The sequence below is a fragment of the Pelobates fuscus genome, chromosome 6 (assembly GCF_036172605.1).
Source record: "Pelobates fuscus isolate aPelFus1 chromosome 6, aPelFus1.pri, whole genome shotgun sequence".
Lineage (NCBI taxonomy): Eukaryota > Metazoa > Chordata > Amphibia > Anura > Pelobatidae > Pelobates > Pelobates fuscus.
This window is the reverse complement of record NC_086322.1, coordinates 67,263,520-67,282,302: the sequence shown is the minus strand read 5'-3', so window position 1 is coordinate 67,282,302 and position 18,783 is coordinate 67,263,520. Positions and strand designations below refer to the sequence as shown.

Sequence of the window (18,783 nt, the reverse complement as noted above, 5' to 3'; positions counted from 1 at the left end):
TTTTATATTTACTTAGTGAGAGATTGTTTATGGCTTGTAAGCAGTAAGAAGAAAAATACATAAGTGTGTGGGAACAATTCTACAGCAAAAAAAATAAAATGATACAATGTAAAAAGAAGCTATTCTGACCTACCTGCCTCCCTCTTCAGTTGTATCCAGGCAGCCTATTATAAAAATCAGCTGCTGCCCTATAAATTCTTTTGTCATCAAGTCCTCAATTTTAGTAATATCTGCTCGCTCTTCTTCTGTGAGAACAGGAAGGTTTCGAAGGTAGCTAAAAGAAAACAAAAAAATGCATGAAAATACAAATCAAAACTAGAAAAATGTATAACTTTGCATTAGGTTCCAGGACAATGATCATTTATATTTTAAGAAAAATCTTACATGGAGATGTATAGGTCTGTAGTCAGCAGGAAAAGGGACACCACCATTCCCTTTAGTGAATATATGAAAACACACTGCCTAATGCTACCATAACAATTACAATGGGAAGCGGTGGTTATGGTACCTAGAAATCCACATTAAGCAAAGTACTTGAATACATGAAATGAAAAAACAAAAAACTCGTTCTTGCCTTGATAGATATTCTGCATACACAGCAGGCTCTGGTAAAATGTTTTCTAATGCAGTTTCCCCTTCATCTCCTTTTGATTTCAAGTATTCACAAAGGGCTTTCCAATACAGAACATTTTCTGGAGTAAGAGTCTCCACTGGGATCAACTTCCTAGAAATCCAGAAGTAAATCAAAAACAAGTCTATTACAATGAAATTGGACTTTGGGTGCAGAAAAACAAAAAGGAAAAGTTAAATTATCAGCAGTTTTACCATTTAGTTACCCTTATTAAATACCCTAGAGGTCATAAACCGAATTCCTATTTTTAACTTAACACTCCTGCTGCTGTAACCTGGAATTTAAGGACTTGGCAAAAACTGAAACTCAAAAAAGTTAATGCTTTTTTTTGCCCAAAAAAAAAAAACATTCTCTCTCAGACACCTGACAATACAACATTTCTCCTTTGTTCACACAATGGAGATTTAAGAAGCCATGGTCATATACATTCTGAAAGTAAAATAAGTCAACGGTGAACACATTTTCATTAGCTCTGGAAGCATAATTAGCAAAGCGTGGATAAAGAGCCTGCTCATGAAAATCAAACTCACGTTTAGGAACCAATGGCCTTTAGAGTGCTCGGAACAGTAAAACATGACTACATAAACAAATCAGGTAATACAGTTTTGTTAATCCCTCTGCTTTACCGTTCATCAATGTTTTTGCAATTTTGGATGAGCGCATTAAGAGGAGACACAGAGAACATTGCATTTAGGGCAGACACAGCAACTTCTGGAGAGTTTTCAACATCCAGGCGATGGAGCAATTCTAAAACGTCACCCTCTGTATATCGGAGCCAAGCTTGAATTACTTTTTTCTGCATCACTTCTTTCACGGCCTCTGTAAAATAGAGTGACAGAGGACACGTAAAAAAATAAATAAAAAACAAAATAAAAAGTGTACGCTTTTTTCTTAAACTTAACCAGGAAGTAGAGTCACTTCTCTTGAAATTACACCTTTGAATAAAACACAGATATAACCTATAACTTGTGTTAAAGGGACACAAAATCCTAATATTGTGGTGCATAGACCTGTTTTTTTTTCAGATAATGTACAACATTACGGTTTCTGAGGAACAGCGATATTTAAAATCTGTTTGAAAACATGCCTCTAGTGGTATTTAGACAGATAGCTGCTGCTTTTCCTTCTTGAGACCATACATTTTTAAAGGTCTTCACATTTGGCATCATTACACGAGGCATGAAGATGCAAAATGCGGCTAATGATTAATGGTTATTAAAGAGTCCCATTGGATATAATGCTTCTCTCTAAAAGTAGCATTGGATTGGCTAAGTGCGCAGAGATAAATAAAAAATAAAAAAGTTATTATTTCTTTTATTGTTCAAGATTCCTCAGAAAACTATATTTGTTATAAAAAAAACACTTTAAATAGTGTTAAAGAACCAAAACAATACAATTGTTTTTTTTTATATCTTAATATGTATTTTAGCTTTAACATCCAGCGACAGAAAAGTACATATGATTTTGCCCCATATCAGCGGACTCCGCTTTACAATAGTAAACCGGTCCCCAGTAATTAAGCCAAGAATCCCACAAAACCACCAGAAGGTAGTATAACGAACACAAGAAAGCAGTCTTTGACACTTATATAGTTTTATACACATCCTCAAACTATTTATTCATGCCCATCTTCCACCAGTTCTGTCAAGCTGTCCTAAACCAATATCCATTCTAAAAGCGATCCCAAGCCTTACTGAATAGTGCCCCAAAATTAACTGCATCCTCAATGCTTCTTTGTGTATGGACTATATATAAATATATATATATATATTTTTTTTTTTTTTTTTTTTTTCCATGTTAGTGTGTTACTTGAAATTTTAAAGAAGGTTAAGCTTTTCCCATGATACTATATTTTTTATAATATTGTAAAATATTTTATAAATAAATAGATGTTTCAAGATTATCAACATGTTTTATCTTTAATCTGAGGCTGCAGCACTTTTCCCCCCACAAAATACAAACACTATGCAGCTTCTATCTGAGCACATTAACAGATTACACAGGAGATCATGATCTCGGAAAATGATTCAAAGATTGTCATAACAACGAATACAGAGTGTCTGTTTGTCACACATTGAATGCCTTTTATAAGAATGTGCCAAAGAGAAGAATGACCCCAGGCCAGTGTAAATGATCAGAGGCATGTATTAACACATATTTGTGAACAAAGTATAAAATACAAAAAAAGTATTGAAAATATTAAAAGGATACTTGTAAACTCAAACGGATAGAAAATTAATTGGATTGCAGAACTTAAATCAATTGTAAATTCAAGAAATATGAGGTTTTTTTGGGGGGGGGGGGGGGGGGTTTAAAGCACAATTAAGGTTGTATTTCAAACAAGTAATTTCTTAACTTAATATTCTAATCTATGTTGTAAAAAAAATGTTGTACTATTTTCCCACAACCAAAAACATAACAATAACTTCATAGTCTAAATCAGCATCTCCTAAAGTCTAAATGTACATTTGGTCAGAAACATCACCATTAGGCAAAATATCAACCAATGTGTGATGGACAAACAAAACAGAGTCACAATCAAAATTATTTTTTTAACCAATTTCTGTTGTGTTTGTATAGCTAAACTGCAGTGGAAATTAACCTGAGATAAGCAGCAGATTCAGCATCCAATATATTTGATCATCAGCAAAATAAATAGCACAAGAAATACAATTAGAAAAGTACAACATTTAACAATAAAGTATTACTGTTACCTGATCTGTCATTAAGTCCCTGCTGCAAGAGTTTCACTCTCTGAGCAATGGATAAAGCTCTTATATGAACCTTTTCGGACAAAACCTGAAATAAATAAAAAAAAAAAAAAAAAAAACAGAAAAAACACACGTTAAGTAAACTGTAAATATAAAAATCCAGAGGGGCAGAGCATGCTCATAAACATAGCAGATACTTTTTGAAAAAGTACAGTAACATATTGACTTTAAAAGGACCACTATAGGCACCCAGACCACTTCAGCTTAACCCCTTAAGGACACATGACATGTGTGACATGTCATGATTCCCTTTTATTCCAGAAGTTTGGTCCTTAAGGGGTAAATGAAGTGGTCTGGGTGCCAGGTCCACCTAGGATTAACCCTTTCTGCTGTAAACATAGCAGTTTCAGAGAAACTGCTGTGTTTACTTTAGGGTTAATCCAGCCTCTAGTGGCTGTCTCAGTGACAGCCGCTAGAGGCGCTTTCGCGCTTCTTACTGTGATTTTCACAGTGAGAAGATGCCAGCGTCCACAGGAAAGCATTAAGAATGCTTTCATATGAGACAGGCTGAATGCACGCACGGCTCTTGATGTGCATTCAGACGATGACGGGGAAAGGAGGAGGAGGAGAGTCTCCAGCACCGAGAGAGCCCGGCGCTGGAGAAAGGTAAGTGTTTAACCCCTTCCTCTCCATCGAGCCCGGCGGGAGTGGGACCCTGAGGGTGGGGGCACCCTTAGGGCACTATAGTGGTCCTTTAAATGTATGTTCCCTAAAATACCCTATGTTTGTCTTCTAGAGGCTCTCACCTTTTTTTGTATCATACTGCTTTTTATAGCAACGGTTTTGCACACTATATACCTGTCCTAATTTAACATTGTTATAGTTTGATAAGTATTTTACATTATTTAATAGTTTGAGAAATATTTTAATATAGTGATTTACTTTTTTTAAGATTATATATTTCTGATATTTTAATATTATGAAAAAATGTATTTAAATAAAAAAAGTGTATCCAAAAATATTAAATCATTTGAAGAGCCAAGGCAAAAATATCAAGTTGAGGCCAATATCTGATAACGTGACTAGAGTGCTATCACGGGGTAGCGTCTTTAAAATTTTGGTTCGTAGATTTTTCAATACCGAGTGGTCATGTAATGCGGTTTCTTCTTTGTAACCTACTGCAAAAATAAATACACTCCTCCACCTTCCACGTGTTTATTCTGGAGACCTATTTTTGGCAATTATAAATCTATAATGACTACGAGTAATCAGCCAAATGACTTGTAGCAATAATGCATAATGTTGCGTATAATCAGTTCAGGTTCAAAAACAAAAATCCAAAAACAAAGCTAAAGTCTCTTGCCATACTTTATATATTGAATATATTGCAGGTTTTCTGATTCATAACATATAACAGGATACAATAGGCTTTTTCTTACTTATAGTACCCACGCTCTCCCATGCATATTGAAATTTTAAAATTACCTGGTACGCCAACTTTCTCACAGGTTCCTTCACATCCATTGTGCGGCCTACAATTTTGGGCAAGGTCTGCACTGAAGGGGCAATACAGGATAATACCGCCCTCCGTACTTCTGCATTAGAGTCATTTTCTAGCAAATGCGTGTAAGCTTAAAAATAGAATGAAGTGACATTGTTAATTTTATATATCAAATAACTAAGCAGCATTAAAATCCTACAGAGGAAACGTAGAAAAAAATATATAATTTTTTTCCTCTTTCAGAGATTGTAAATTAAAAATATTAAACTACCAAAACACATTAGTCAAATGATCACATCCACTGGAGGCATAAAATAAATAAATAAATAAATAAGCAAAGGTAGACAGACACGCATTATACACTATGGCAGAAAACATGTTCTCCAGTATATTTAAACCAGCAAATTGGATAACATTTCAAATAAAGTGACACACAGAAATTAAAAAAAGAGTTACCGTACTTCTGTGATTTTAAGAGGTCATGGTGCCTGAAGTCAGTATGTGCAGCTTTTCCTTTTAAAAAAATGCTGCATATACAGAGTTTAACCACTTTGCTGCTGAAGGTGAAACTGCAAATTTTGATGCACAGAATCGAATTCATTGGCTGAGAGTGGTCAGCTATTGCTCTCAGACCATAAATGGGTGGCAGGATTGGCACCAGCTCTGCAGAAGCCAGATGTTGTAAATCCTGCTTCAGAGGAGACCCAGGGTAATAGTGGTTATGGATGTTGACATTACTTGTTGAATTGCAAGACTTAGAAAAAAAAAAAAAAAAAAAAAAAAAAAAAAGGTATCAAACATGGTTTCCTAGTTCCTTCACTTGCTATAACTTATTTTTCAGAATGCAGCTAATGCACTGTAAGTCTCATGTTATTCTCATTTCCACAATATGTGCAATGTAAAACAGGCTTCACATGGTTTCTACGGCAACCAGTCTTATTATAAGCACCATAATAGCCACGCATGACCCCATAACTACTGGCCTTAATTACCCAGACATTGCAGAGCCGAGAAGATGGGGTTAGAATTGGCTCAAACCTTCTTTTGCTTCATTCATTCTCATTATTTCATGTGACCGGATTGAGAAACCTTATTAGTACAAACAAACAAAAGTATTTCCTCTGAAAGCTACGGTAAGACTGATTGCTAGGATTGGACAAACATACGTAGGAGAAGGATTTTTTTTTTCTTCTTTCTTTCAATTCAGGAAGGGATAAATATTAACCAGAACAAAGTTAGATTACCGGTACTAAAATTGTGATGTCTGGTATACTGTTCCTTAGGTCTGTTTAATCTTATTCATGGCAATAGTAATAATTTTCACTTGCTGGTATAAGACAGATACAGAACATGGATTCTTTGGGGTTTATTAATTACACAACAAGTTGTGGTATATGAAAAAAACAAAAAAACAACTAAAAATTATTTAGGCTAAATAGTCATGCTTTGACTTTTTCCAAAATAGTTTTTATTTTATTTTTTGTCCCGAGTTTGCTATTTGTTTTTTTTAGAGAATAACTGATCCATTGTTTTGTATTGTAAATTGTAGTCCGTATTTAAAATTTGAGGTAGTGTTAAGATGCACATCTTCACTGTAATAAGCAAATCGTTAATAGAAAAATTATAGGGACACTGTAGGCACTCAGACCACTTCAGCTAATTGAAGTGGTCCGGGTGCTGTGTCACTATTGCACTTAGTGCTGCAATGTAAAACATTGCAGTTCCAGAGAACTGCAGTGTTTATATTGCAGCACTAAATCTGCCCTCAGTGGCTCTCTACCAGACAGCCAATGGGTGCGCTTCCAGAATCCAAACAGACCTTTGGTCCGTTATCTGACGCTGGACATCCTCACGCTCTGCATTAGGACCTGCAGCGTCAGATTTTCCCCATAGGAAAGCAATGAATAATGCTTCCCCCTTTGGCCAGGTCTAATGCGCGCGCAGCCATTGCCGCACATTCGCATTAGGTTTCCCCCGCCTGCTGACGTTGGTAGGGGAGGAGCGTGGGCGGATTCAGCTAAGTGGCTGAAGGGGTTTTAACTGGCACTGTAGGACCCCTTTAGCTTAAAGGGACACTATAGTCACCAGAACAGCTTAACCCCTTAAGGACACATGACATGTGTGACATGTCATGATTCCCTTTTATTCCAGAAGTTTGGTCCTTAAGGGGTTAATGTAGTGCAGCACTGCTTTCCAGTGTCTCCACCCTCTGCATGGAGACACTGAACTTTCTTCATAGAGATGCACTGATTCAATGCAGCTCTATGAGGAGATGCTGATTGGCTAGGGCTGTGTTTGGCTTGTGCTGGCCCTGATCTTCCTCCTTGACAAGCTCAGCCTCCTTGAAAGCATTGTGATTGGCACAGAACACTACTTTTAAAGTCAGCCAAGCAGGAAGATAAGGGGCAAAGCCATCAGCAGACTGGAATAAAAGCAAGATTTTGCTAAATTTAGAGGAGCCAGATGGTGATTTTAACACTATAGGGTGAGGAATACAAGTTTGTTCCTTTAAGGCAAGTGTTATTTATATATTTAAATTTCCACACTGAATGCAAAAAATGTGAATACTTACACGAAGCAGTCATGATTATGCACAGTTTTTGGTAGATGGGTCTCCAATATAAAATGTAAAATTAGCTGTACTAAATAATTGTTATGCAATTCGTTTATAAAACTCACACAATGAGAAACAAAATTAAGAAAAATGTAAACTACAAACACCATGGATCATAAGTATAGGTAAATATCCACAGGCATCACAATGTAGGGTGCAGGTTCAAAGATTTATTGTGGTCAAAAAGGCAAAAATAAGATACGTTTCGGCGGCCAGGCCTGAGTCATGTATGCATAACAATTGAGAAACAAACAGGATCCTCTGGTGTACACACACACACACACACATTATATATATATATATATATATATATATATATATATATATATATATATATACATATATACACACATATACACACACATATATATATATATATATATATATCCACATACATCACAATGTAGGGTAGAGGTTCAAAGATTTATTGTGGTCAAAAAGAAGACGTTTCGTTTTTTTTGGCTGTGAGGACTTAATGATGTATGCATAACAAGGGAGAATTTTTTTATATATATTAAAAACCAAAGAAAAACAAGTTACCTGCGCTCTCTCCTTAATCCCCATGTATATTTAGACAAATGGAGGTCATTTAGTTACTCCAATGGCCATTGGAGGGAATGCCCACCTGCCAACGTCAAGGCAGACCCCCCTAAGTGGGTCCTACACTGACCCTTAAGCCTGCTTCCTTGAGCTTCTGGCAAAAATCTCTAATGAGACAGAAAGGGGGATTTTTTATATACACCCCTATCTATTTATTTTTTTTATTTTTTTTTAATTCTTTATTTTATTTGTGCAAAGGTGAAACACGTGGTTTAGCACTGCCACAACAGCTGGTGCAACTCGGTGATATACATAAGATAACATATGGCAGTAGAGATTAACATTGCACATTTTTTTAAAAGGTAAATTAGCAAACAGGTTTATGTCTAAACCGTTAATAAATGAGAGATATGCATATATATTAATACAAGCTAGGCGCAAGCTGGGGGACTATAATTGTCAGTAGTTTAGTTAGGGCGCTTATACAGTCGCTTTTCTAAGCTTAGTAGTTTAGTTAGGGCGCTTATACAGTCGCTTTTCTGAGATTAGTAGTTTAGTTAGGGCGCTTAGACAGTTGTTTATCTGAGATTAGTAGTTTAGTTAGGGCGCTTATACAGTCGCTTATCTGAAATTAGTAATTTAGGGCGCTTATACAGTCGCTTGTCTGAGCTTAGTAGTTTAGGTAGGGCGCTTATACAGTCGCTTTTTTTGAGCTTAGTAGTTTAGTTTGATCGCATTGTTAGTAGCAAGTTACATTGCAGCATCATAAGTTAGCATAAAGGGGGTCAGCAAAAGTGTGAATCAAATTGCAGTTTTACAATGCTAGAGACATCTCTTACATGGCTGCGTCTAGCTAGTTGCATGGGAAGATACATGCTTTAACTGTTAACTTAAGTTGGACAAACAGGTATATACAGCGCTCAGCTATATCGATCAAGAGGGCAACTTAAAGAACAAGGGAAAGTTCTGTAGGTGAGTAAGTCCCAACTTGTAGATGGTGGGCCTTCCCTGGTAGGTGAGTGTGTCATCAGCCCACTCCCAGTGCCGGAAAGCACAAGTCCAGTGCGTTTAAGGTCCTAATGTCCATGCCTGTCATAGTGTTATGCTGGGGTTCATTCCCAGCAGCACCGGCTCGATAAGCGCGATCATAGTCGGGCCTTCCCGGCTGGCCTTGTTGGATCTTTGTCGCTGCTTGTGTAAACCCGCGTAGGTAGGGACGGTGGTTCTTCAGGGTTCTCTCGTGGAGCTGTGGCTGTATACTGGACCGGGGTGTCGGTAGCATCGGTCGGGTGTCAGCCGCCTTTCTGTATGGACGCATGCGTTTTATGGGTGAGTGGTGGCGGCGTCTCCGGCGCCATTTATAGGGCTGCCTCGCCGGGTGTTGCGGCAATGTGGCGACTGGTACCTGGAGAGATCTTGGAGGGCGGGTGAGCCGTGCGATAAGTGGGGTTTCCTTTTGGTCCCGTGTCTTGTGTGGGGTCGGCCTCCTGATGCTAGGAGCTCGGGTACCTGTTTTGCGAGTGTCCATTTTGTGAGTGGGGGTTTTCCCCTTCTTTTCCTTGCTCACATGTGTCGGTCTCCAAAGCGTTCCGCCAGGCGAGGTATCCTCTTGCGGAGACCACAGGAGAGCCTTCAGTTTTTCCCAGACTGCCCGTCAAAAAGAAGACGTTTCGTTTTTTTTGGCTGTGAGGACTTAATGATGTATGCATAACAAGGGAGAATTTTTTTATATATATTAAAAACCAAAGAAAAACAAGTTACCTGCGCTCTCTCCTTAATCCCCATGTATATTTAGACAAATGGAGGTCATTTAGTTACTCCAATGGCCATTGGAGGGAATGCCCACCTGCCAACGTCAAGGCAGACCCCCCTAAGTGGGTCCTACACTGACCCTTAAGCCTGCTTCCTTGAGCTTCTGGCAAAAATCTCTAATGAGACAGAAAGGGGGATTTTTTATATACACCCCTATCTATTTATTTTTTTTATTTTTTTTTAATTCTTTATTTTATTTGTGCAAAGGTGAAACACGTGGTTTAGCACTGCCACAACAGCTGGTGCAACTCGGTGATATACATAAGATAACATATGGCAGTAGAGATTAACATTGCACATTTTTTTAAAAGGTAAATTAGCAAACAGGTTTATGTCTAAACCGTTAATAAATGAGAGATATGCATATATATTAATACAAGCTAGGCGCAAGCTGGGGGACTATAATTGTCAGTAGTTTAGTTAGGGCGCTTATACAGTCGCTTTTCTAAGCTTAGTAGTTTAGTTAGGGCGCTTATACAGTCGCTTTTCTGAGATTAGTAGTTTAGTTAGGGCGCTTAGACAGTTGTTTATCTGAGATTAGTAGTTTAGTTAGGGCGCTTATACAGTCGCTTATCTGAAATTAGTAATTTAGGGCGCTTATACAGTCGCTTGTCTGAGCTTAGTAGTTTAGGTAGGGCGCTTATACAGTCGCTTTTTTTGAGCTTAGTAGTTTAGTTTGATCGCATTGTTAGTAGCAAGTTACATTGCAGCATCATAAGTTAGCATAAAGGGGGTCAGCAAAAGTGTGAATCAAATTGCAGTTTTACAATGCTAGAGACATCTCTTACATGGCTGCGTCTAGCTAGTTGCATGGGAAGATACATGCTTTAACTGTTAACTTAAGTTGGACAAACAGGTATATACAGCGCTCAGCTATATCGATCAAGAGGGCAACTTAAAGAACAAGGGAAAGTTCTGTAGGTGAGTAAGTCCCAACTTGTAGATGGTGGGCCTTCCCTGGTAGGTGAGTGTGTCATCAGCCCACTCCCAGTGCCGGAAAGCACAAGTCCAGTGCGTTTAAGGTCCTAATGTCCATGCCTGTCATAGTGTTATGCTGGGGTTCATTCCCAGCAGCACCGGCTCGATAAGCGCGATCATAGTCGGGCCTTCCCGGCTGGCCTTGTTGGATCTTTGTCGCTGCTTGTGTAAACCCGCGTAGGTAGGGACGGTGGTTCTTCAGGGTTCTCTCGTGGAGCTGTGGCTGTATACTGGACCGGGGTGTCGGTAGCATCGGTCGGGTGTCAGCCGCCTTTCTGTATGGACGCATGCGTTTTATGGGTGAGTGGTGGCGGCGTCTCCGGCGCCATTTATAGGGCTGCCTCGCCGGGTGTTGCGGCAATGTGGCGACTGGTACCTGGAGAGATCTTGGAGGGCGGGTGAGCCGTGCGATAAGTGGGGTTTCCTTTTGGTCCCGTGTCTTGTGTGGGGTCGGCCTCCTGATGCTAGGAGCTCGGGTACCTGTTTTGCGAGTGTCCATTTTGTGAGTGGGGGTTTTCCCCTTCTTTTCCTTGCTCACATGTGTCGGTCTCCAAAGCGTTCCGCCAGGCGAGGTATCCTCTTGCGGAGACCACAGGAGAGCCTTCAGTTTTTCCCAGACTGCCCGGAACATGCGTTCATATCGGAGCTCAGTCTCCCTCCTGATCGAGTACATGGCAGTGGAGCGCGGGTCGACCGCCATTTTGCAGGCCTCCCTCACGATTGCTGGGCTTTCTGGCCCCGTCGCTTGAGCCTTGTGTGGCCGGTTGGTCTTGCTAGGCTGGACCGGGATATCCCCCGCCGGTCCTAGGGGGGGGGAACGGTGGCTCCGAGACTTGTTGTCCTCTGGTGTCGGCAGCAGGATAGCAGCCGCCTCTCCTGCGCCCATAAAGTCAGTAGGCCTCATCGGGGTGTGCGGTGTAGATCGGGTTGTTTGTCGCTTGGGTTGCATCTTATTGTTTGTCCCGACTTCCCCCAGCACCCGGTGGCCCTTATCTGGCTTTTAGTCGCCGTTTCAGTAGGGTTTTGATGATTATTCAATCGCTGTGTGCAGGAGCTGCTAAGTGTTGCTGCCGCTCAGCTCAGCGTTTCGGCCCCGCCCCCCCCTATCTATTTATTAACCCTTAATAGGGAACACATTGGATGGGCGGCAGCATTGTGACAAGGCTGAGTGATACAAAAAATGGGTACAAATGCACAAAGATAAGTCCTGCGCTCACTCCCATCACTACTGGGCGGCAGCAATGACTACAGTACACATCAGCCCCAATATATAGTAAAAAACAAAGTAAAACAAGTTACCTGCACACAAATATTTGAATCTCTACCCTACATTGTGATGTATGTGGATCTTTACCTATAATTGATATTGGAGTTGGCCCCCACCACAGTTAATTTACACCATGGGTCATAATATAATAAACAATTATACCTGGGAACCATACGCAGACTGCAATGTCAGGTAAATATTAAAGACAGTATCACTCAGAAAACTTGGCATATTACTCCTCCAAAGCTTTGTATGATGCTCCCCACTGCCCCTCCCTTTTTTTTTTTGAAAACACCCTCTAATACTTTAATTTGCACATTTAATTTGCACAAAAGCACATTGAGGTAATTACAACAAGATAAGCTCACCATTGGAAACGGGACAGTTTGGATCAGTGGGGTCCTGGAGTCGGGCTAAAGCCAATACTGCCTGGATTCGCACATTTGGCACTTTGTCTTTTATACGTATGAGCATCGCATCATGAATCTTATCAAATAAATCATCATCAATCTGGGCATTTTCTGGTAGATTTACCAACAGTTTATTAACCAGTTGACAAACTCTGAACCTCACAGCCATGCTATTTGCCGTGTGTGACTAAAGAAGAAAGAAAAAAGAAAATTAAAGATCACAGAGTTCTGTTTTAACAACGCCGATAGGGTTAACATGTCTTTTCTTTCTGTAGTTAAATGTAGATTACCAGCACCACCTAGTGTTCATATAACTCCAGTGCAAGGCATTTATATCCATTAATCGAAACAGCCTAAATTATGCACAGTTATGTAGGTTATGCAAATATGACCGTTACAAACAAACCAGGATGGGGAAACTTTTTACAGAGTAATGTGTTTAAAATGCAAAGCTCCATAGAAAAAAACCAAAAGGGATTTGGGGGCACTCCTGGAAAACATGCATTTCAAAATAGTACTGCCACATAGATCAAAATTTATACAAAATCCAGATTAAGGAACAGCACACACAAAAATACAATTTTACTAGGCTACCTAAAATCACCTATATTAACAGATAGGACCGTCACCAGTTTTTACAAAAAAATAGGGTTAAAGTGCAAACATCCACCTCATCTCTGAAAGCTCATGGTTTGTAACAAATTCCCCGAAATTGCAGAAATGATGTATCAGTCGACATGCTGCATTTAAAGTCGCTGGTCCTACTAATCAAAAAGTACCTGTATATTTTACATGGGCGAAGCAGGACTGCACTCACTGCCAGACACTGTGTAAGGCAATGACAAAATATTTACTGCAGGACCATGGATTGCTCTATAGAAAGTGTCAAATTTGAATTGTCCTATAAAGTAAAGCAGCGACCTGCAATGGGCTGTAGTGGTTATAGTAATTTAAGTGTTCCTCAAATACTCACACTTCACATGTCATTCTATGACATTAATATGACATCACATTCTCCCAGCGCAGTCAGCGGGGCGTCCTGAAGTTATGTCTGCTTCCAGAGGATGCAGATAGCTAATGTCCAACAGACAACTGGGACAGATATGCAGACCTCCATTCTCAGCACAAACAGAGGTGAGCAGTAGGGGTAGACAGAGACCATAATTATTAAACAGGCAAATGTGTGTCAATGAGTGTTAATGTATAAATGTGTGTGTACATGTATTTTTGTACAGTTATGTGTGGATGTTTAGGATTGTAAGCATATGTGCGAGACTAAGTGTATTGATAATAAAGAGTGTGTGCATTTAGCTAGTATGTAGAGAAAGCACACTTCCTGCTAGATACCAAGAACAGATGCTGCATCTCCCAATTTCCTAACATGCACTGTCCTTACTGACAGCAGAGGCAAGGAGCAGAACTAGGAGAGAGTATTAAAGGACCACTCTAGTGCCAGGAAAACACTTGTTTTCCTGGCACTAGAGTGCCCTGAGGGTGCCCCCACCCTCAGGGACCCCCTCCCGCCCGGCTCTGGAAAGGGGAAAGTGTTTAAAACTTACCTTTTTCCAGCGGTGGGCGGAGAGCTCTCCTCCTCAGATCCTCCTCTTCTCCTCCCCGTCGGCTGAATGCGCACGCGCGGCAAGAGCTGCGCGCGCATTCAGCCGGTCACATAGGAAAGCATTCATAATGCTTTCCTATGGACGCTTGCGTGCTCTCACTGTGAAAATCACAGTGAGAATCACGCAAGCGCCTCTAGCGGCTGTCAATGAGACAGCCACTAGAGGAAATAGGGGAAGGCTTAACCCATTCACAAACGTAGCAGTTTCTCTGAAACTGCTATGTTTATGAAAAAATGGGTTAACCCTAGAAGGACCTGGCACCCAGACCACTTCATTAAGCTGAAGTGTGTGCCCTTATTTTTTTGTATATGTGTGAATGAGTAGCCATTTATGAGCGTGTGTTTGCGTACACATATGCATGTGTGAGACTGAGACAGAGGTTTGCACTTCTCCCTGGATAACTTTGTCTGCCTCTTTAATAATATGGAAACATGTTAATAACTGGTACATTCATTGATTACGGCACTGTGTTCAACAATTGTTTCCGCTTTTCTTACAAATTTTTTTTTCCTTTCAGTGAAGTTGATAAACATTCTGCTAAGCTTGTGACTCAAGGTCAGAGCGAAGGACATTTTGTGAAAAAAAAAATTCTCTCTGGGTGAACAGGTTAAAGTTTAAATTACTGTGATATAATAATTAAGGCCTATTCGTAAGGTCTAATTCTATAATTTTTGATAAAATTATAGAATCTTATTTTCATATATATTTGTATTGTACAGTTGAGAAACCGTAAGCTAAGAAAGCATAAACATAGTTTACAGTTAGGCTCACAAGATGGATATGTTACAAATGAGCTAGCATTCGCTCAGTGCAATGGTTATGCTGCCAAGAGTCCACGCAGGCCATCATCACCTATTTGTTTTGACAAAACTCTGGGCTTTCCCTGGCACCTAAATACTACCTCTCATCATCTGACTTGTTAATCTAGGGTTTATACTTGTTCGTTAGAAAAGTCTTTCAGCCTGGATGGCAACATAGGTTAGTGCAGCGTTCTATGTCCATCGCAGAATCAGACAATAAAAATAAACAAATTAGGAAAATCTCCACCAGATGTTTTCTTGTACTACAGGTGTTTACAGTGTCCATTTAAAGAGGAATTTAGAGCAAAACAAATATTTGGCTCCAAAGTTTCAAAATGAGTGTAATTTAGGCAGAACAATAATTTTAGAGAGAATAATTACTAATTTAATACATACAGCTTGTATTTCCTTTTATCCTCTTAAGTGCTACAGATAGAGTCATTATATTTAAATTCACAAATACCTGTAGTAGGAAGTTAAAAAGGTAATTAACAGGGGAATTTTCTTCATCGGTTTCCTCATCGTTTTCATTGTCAGAGCTGTGAAATGAAGTTACAAATTTTGCCACAAAATCCATAACTCTCTCCACAGTGGGCTCTCGTCTGTAGACTATCAGAGGATACTTGAGGAAATGGATAAACTCTTCCAAGAAAATAGATTTATCCTCTATCTAAAAGAAGAAGAAAAAAAAATGATAAGAAAATATTTTAATATTATTATATCGTAAACACAGTCCACAGCTTTATTTGCTGCTCACAAAATTATTGTTTTTCACCCCCGCAATAATCTATACATCTGGGAGCAGGAGTGAAAAGAAAACTGTCATTTTTATTTATTCTTTTTTTGTATCGTTTTTTTCTTTGTACATATTTTCATTTATTTTGTTTGTGGTTAGTCTTGTTCCCTTTAGTCCATTCTGGGCAGACTAGATGGGCTGAATGGTTCTTATCTGCCGTCACATTCTATGTTTCTATGTTTCATTCAATGGACTTTATCTTACGGATTAAATGTTATGTTTTATATATATATATATAAAACGTATATGAATTAGGATTTAGGATCTGGTTCTGTCCAGTGCTTTATTCCTTTCTGTTCTCTGTTGGCATCCTCCATCTCTTTTTTGTACATTTACACCATGGTTAACCCCCACTAGGAGGTTATGCAACTTTAGGCTCCACTTGTTTTCTTCTTTTTCTTTTCTTTCCTTTTCTAACAGTAAAATTGTCATAAATGATACTGTTGGCTCAATTTAGTTATGCCGCCCTGAGATACCCAATGCCCTACAGTGATTACAAATGTAAGGGTAATAACAGAAAAAAATAGTGCTTATAGTAACAGGGACATGGCGGCGACATTGGTAATAACTGGGTCTACAGACATGAGTCAACTGACCCCCTCCATAAGCACAGGACAGTTCTGAACTGGTCTGATGTGTAGCCCGCAGAACCAGTGTCGGCATGTCCAGCGGCCACGCACTGTGGCTATTCATGCTTGGTAAAGGCGGCGGTATCTCCTGGTGTGAGCCATGCAAAACTGTTTTAAGATTGTTAACGGTTTAAAGAGAGCCTGGATACTCTTACCTCCATAACAAATTTAAGGAACTAAAGTTGTTAAGAATGTGAGAGTATTCCTTTAACAGAACACTCCAGACGCATCAGCTTGCTAAAGTGCTTTAGGACTTTTTGAAAAGTGTCAAACAGCTGGATGTTTGTTCTGCTTTGGCAATCATGATTATATTGGACCTATCATAGAAACATTGGGAAACTACAGAGCATGAACAGCAATCTATCATTGCTTCATGGTGAAGCACTGAATACGAATCTACTCTATGATAAGCATTAGGACCATATGGCACTGTCACTCTATACTCCAGTCACAAGAAATATGGTTTAGGCACAACAAACTCTGAAATAGCATTGCTTTATATTTTAATAAAAAAGAGATAGGGTCTTTAAACTGAAACCATTTCATTAAAATGAAGTTGTTTTAGTGCTTAGATCTGCCCTCTGATGTATTTATTGAATACATTGTAATGCTTCCTCTTTATAATGTATTTTAAAACAAAAGGAAACCATTCCCAGCCAGGAGCATATCTCCCAGCATTTGAAATGGACAAAGAAGGACTCTATAATTTATGGAGTGTGACCAGGTAGCAGGACTGTTCTGATAAATTTTAGGTATCTTATTAAAGGAGCACTATAGTGCCAGGAAAACAAACTCATTTTCCTGGCACTATAGGGTTATTAGGTCCCCCCCCACCCACTGTGCTGAAGGGGTTAACACCCCTTCAGCCACTTACCTTAATCCAGCACCAGGCTCCCTCGGCACTGGTGACCTCTCCTCCGCTGCGTGAGTTCAATTCGATTTTCTCACTGAGAATCGTGGACGCACCTCTAGTGGCTGTCAGGGTGACAGCCACTAGAGGCTGGATTAACCCTGCAATGTAAACATAGCAGTTTCTCTGAAACTGCTATGTTTACAACTGAAGGGTTAAAACCTGGGGGACCTGGCACCCAGACCACTTCATTGAGCTGAAGTGGTCTGGGTGCCATAGTGGTCCTTTAACAGTTTATGTAACTAAAATGTAATTTAGAACAAGAACAGTATATTTTCAAGTAGTTTTTATTGATACATTTTTACAAAACATAATATAATATAATTTTGAGGCAAACAAGGAGTTCTACAAACACATTTATTGTAATTTAAAGAGACCCATTACTGTGAGTATTATTGCTGTGGAGCTCAGGCACACCAACAATATGGAGCTCCTAGAAAAGAGTGACATCAGAGGGATTAGTTCACCAAATAAGGACTGCCCCATGTGAATAGGGACACTTGGTAGGTTTGCAGCTGTGTCCCTTTAATGAAGAGTTATCAAGCACTGCTACAACCTGGTCTCGCATTGCAGCACCCACCTTGTTATATGTGGCTCTCAGGTAGGAGACCAGCTTGGCATGGTTCTGGTGGGGCTTCTGTGACAAATCAAACGCCTCCTTTATCTGTAGACTCTTCCGTTCAGCCATTATAACCAGCAGGGTAATGGACAGCCAGGCTAACAGTCCCTGATAGAACTCCAACAGGCAGCACTCTGCGCCAGGGCACGAACAACCAATCAGATGGCAGAGATCTTCCCGCTTGCACTTTGAATCCAGGAAGCCGCCTCGACTAGTATACGCAGGACGGCTTCAACACGTCACCTACGTCATCTCCGAGCGCCCTGGTACTCTGCGCCCAGAGAAGCTACAGAGCGCTAAACGCTAGAGATGGCGCTATGCTGCTCTACAGCAGGATGGGGACGGAACGAGGTGTTTTGTTCTCTGGTGCTTACCACTCTGTGCTCAGAGAGTGTTTAATATTGATATATGATGTATACTGTATGCAACTGTATGTTAGTGGCATCATGAGACGTGTAGTCTACAACAGCCAGGCATGGATATGGCAACAGGCTGAATGGAGTGCCCAGAGTATAGCCATTGCTGGACATAACGTATTGGCTGATATACAAGGGAGATACAGCTGTAGAGCTGGAGCAGGGGTCCTCAAACTCCTCCCCCCAGATGTTGCTGAACTACAACTCCCATGATTCTCTGGCTCTCTATGTAATTCAAAGAATCATGGGAGTTGTAGTTTGAGGACCCCTGATCTGGAGGAAAAATAAAATGGTGTAATACAGTATGGGTAAGTAAACTGTGCTACTAAGAATGCATGTAAAGCGCGTCAGGGTGCAGCCAAATGTCACCGGTTGTGAAAAAAGATGTTTCGTCCACCTCAGACTACTTCCTCCAAGCCTGAATCAAGTATATCAGGGCTCCTGGTATTTATTCACAATATATTTATTTATTTTAAAAAAAAATAACAGAGAGGTCCAACGCGTTTCTTCCAAACAGTGGGTTTCTTCAG

The 18,783-nt window shown here is 39.9% G+C and overlaps 1 protein-coding gene across 1 annotated transcript in view; it reads right to left on the bottom strand.

Moving 5' to 3' along the window:
* The window catches only part of NCAPG (non-SMC condensin I complex subunit G), a gene marked incomplete at its 3' end in the record, with an annotated part of 30,989 nt that extends 12,959 nt beyond the window's left edge, over window positions 1-18,030 (bottom strand). Inside the window, exons 1-8 of the mRNA XM_063425770.1 lie at window positions 17,799-18,030; window positions 15,347-15,553; window positions 12,423-12,651; window positions 4,828-4,973; window positions 3,346-3,430; window positions 1,258-1,450; window positions 575-724; window positions 134-274 (exon numbers count right to left, since the gene is read on the bottom strand). Coding sequence (XP_063281840.1) covers window positions 134-274; window positions 575-724; window positions 1,258-1,450; window positions 3,346-3,430; window positions 4,828-4,973; window positions 12,423-12,651; window positions 15,347-15,553; window positions 17,799-17,906 — 1,259 coding nt within the window. The remainder of the gene's footprint in view (window positions 1-133; window positions 275-574; window positions 725-1,257; window positions 1,451-3,345; window positions 3,431-4,827; window positions 4,974-12,422; window positions 12,652-15,346; window positions 15,554-17,798) is intronic.
* Between the last annotated feature and the right edge of the window lie 753 nt (window positions 18,031-18,783).